Source organism: Apaloderma vittatum, unplaced genomic scaffold, assembly GCF_000703405.1.
Source record: "Apaloderma vittatum isolate BGI_N311 unplaced genomic scaffold, ASM70340v1 scaffold31997, whole genome shotgun sequence".
Classification (NCBI taxonomy): domain Eukaryota; kingdom Metazoa; phylum Chordata; class Aves; order Trogoniformes; family Trogonidae; genus Apaloderma; species Apaloderma vittatum.
In genome coordinates, this window is record NW_009728371.1 from 1 (window position 1) to 2,640 (window position 2,640).

At 54.0% G+C, this 2,640-nt stretch overlaps 1 protein-coding gene across 1 annotated transcript; it reads left to right on the top strand.

Annotated features, from left to right (window-relative positions):
* Positions 1–564: 564 nt before the first annotated feature.
* Positions 565–2,633, top strand: TBL2 (transducin (beta)-like 2; the record flags this gene model as incomplete). The annotated part of the gene is made up of 4 exons (XM_009874066.1): positions 565–716; positions 1,072–1,198; positions 1,899–2,051; positions 2,210–2,633. Coding segments are annotated over 4 exons (856 nt in total), but the record flags the coding sequence as incomplete, so codon positions are not given.
* Positions 2,634–2,640: the final 7 nt, after the last annotated feature.

The following is a 2,640-nucleotide window of genomic DNA, read 5'->3' on the forward strand; positions in this document are numbered from 1 at the left end:
CGCCCAGAGGCCACCCGGCGTGTGTGGGCACCGCGACGTCCTGCGGGCAGAGGTGCCGGTCACACGGCCCAGGGCTTGGTTGGCGTCGGTGATGTGTCCTCTGGCTGCACGGGGGTGACATCCCTCCCGGGGTCTTAACTCAGGAAAGCAGCTGGCGCTTTAACGTGGTTCTTGGGGCGAATATGCCAGTGCCTAGCTTGCTCTGCCCGTGGATGTTGCTTGCTAAGAGTGTTGTCAGGAGGTTCCGCAGCTACCGAACCTTTCCGAGGAGCTGGAGAGAGAGTTCTTGCTGGCTGGGAAGGTCGGCGGAAAACTGTGCTTTGGCACTTCGTGACGTGGCGCCTTTTCGAGAGAGGAAGGGAATCTCATTTCCAGATGTGGAGTAATAAATGATGCTCTTTCCAGTGTTGCAGTTGTGCTAACACAGGGAGGGATCTTGGTGCCCTCGTAAAGCAGACAGCTTTTTATCTGCCAGTGTATCCTTTTCCCCAGGTGCCACTAAATGACCTGTGGTTTACCTGTTGTAGCTGGGCTGCTAACGGTTCAGTGTCTCCCCTTCCACAGGGCATTCATTGTTTGGCTGGCGAATGGCGAGACTATTCGTGTCTATAAAATGACTAAGAAGGATGATGGCAGCTTCACCTTTGCTGCATCTTCTGGGGACTTCCCGAAGAAGCACAAGGCTCCTGTCATTAACATAGGAATTGCAGAGACAGGTATGGAAATGAGCTGCTCGCTTGTTGGGGCTTGAGATTGGCTTTAATTTCCTTGTAAAGCAACAGCTGCCGGGCTGAAAGTGTTGGGAGTTTTTGGCATTCTCAAGGCCCATTTCTGCACCAGTAGAAATGTGTTTTCTGTGGTCTCCTAGGTGTTACTTTTTTAAAATTTTTTTTTATTGTTTTATTTTTAGCTCTGCTCCAAGGGATTGACGCTCCTTGAATTTTGCTGCTTTTTTTGACTGTCCAGGCGCACGGAGAAGTTGCCCCACTTGGGGACTGCCCTCTGCCTTTGGCAAGTCTCTGGCAGTGTCAGGCCTGGGAGCTTTGCTGAACTTTGCCTTTTTTCCTCCAGGGAAGTTCATCATGACGGCTTCCAGTGACACGACCATCCTGATATGGAGCCCAAAGGGTGAAGTCCTGGCCAGCATTAACACAAACCAGATGAACAACGCCTACGCTACGGTGTCGCCCTGCGGGAGGTGAGGGTTGTGAGCGATTCCAGGGTGCTCCTGCGGCAGAGCAGGAGGCAGCAGGAGGGAACAAGAACCTCGCTTCCTCCTCAGAGGACATCCTTGGTAGTTAGCTATTATTTTAATACAATTTTCTGAGGGTTCTACAGTTTAAAAAGGGATCCTGGCCCCAGGAGCAACCCCTCCAGGAGCGCCGACTCTTGCCTTTGTAGTCTCAAACACTCGGCAGGTTGCAAAGCAAACAGCGTTTCTAACTTTTGTGTGACCTTTTAAAGGTTAATTACAAAATTAAAAATTTTATTACCGAGTTGTTTGTTAATCAGGAAAGTCTCGACCTTTGCTCTGTCTCTAGTTGTTGCTGCCAGAAGGCTTGTCATGCTCCAACCTCAGTGAGTTTGGGGATCAAAACCGCTTTGCTTTCTCACTTTGGCCTAAGAATTTCTTGTTCCTAAGTTGTTCTGATCCCTGGCGGCCTTCCTTCGCGTTCCCTTTACCAGCATCATTTCGGTGAAAAGTGAAAACTTTTTTTAGCTGACCAAAGCCAAGATTTGGACATAGGAATCTGGACAGTTTTGCTTTCGCAGATCCCATCTCACGCCCTCCTCAGCACAGGAGTGTGCCTGGGCACTGCCTCGCTCAGGAGGCCAGAGGAGAGCTCCGTCGGGCAAATCCCCTCTAACGTCCCCCGTGTCTCTGTTCGTTCACCCAGGTTTGTGGCCTCCTGTGGCTTCACCCCTGACGTGAAGGTGTGGGAGGTGTGTTTTGGCAAGAACGGAGATTTCCGAGAGGTGGCCAGGGCTTTTGAGTTGAAAGGCCACACCGCGGGCGTCCGTTGCTTCTCGTTCTCTAACGACTCGAGGAGGTGAGTGTGTGTTACCCGCTGCTCGGGCGTGCCCTGGGCACGTGCGAGCAAAGAGCTCTCTGTCCACAGACGGCTCCTGTTTGGCCTCAGGCGTGGCGAGGGGAGAGGTGCTGCCCCACTTCCTCGCCCTTACGAGTGCTCTTGTCTCCTGGCCGCAGGATGGTGACTGTTTCGAAGGACAGGACGTGGAAGTTCTGGGACACAGACGTGGAATATAAAAAGCAGCAGGACCCGTACCTGCTTCTGACGGGGAAGTGTGACATGACGGAGCCTTGTCGCATCGCCCTGTCCCCCGACGCTCGCGTCGTCGCCATCTCCAGCGGCGCGGACATTGTCGTGTACAACACGAGGCGAGGGGAGGAGGAGGAGCGCTTCCTCGCCGTGCACGGCCAGCCCATCGCGGACTTGGCTTTTGACACCAGCAGCCGCTACCTGGTGTCGTGCGGCGACCGGGCCATCCGAGTCTTCCACAACACCGCCGGTCACCGGGCTGTGGTGGAGGAGATGGAGGCCTTGCTGAAAAAAACTGGGAACAAAGCCACGCGGGAGAGACTGGAGCAGCAGCTCCGCGTGGCCCGCACAGTGCTGG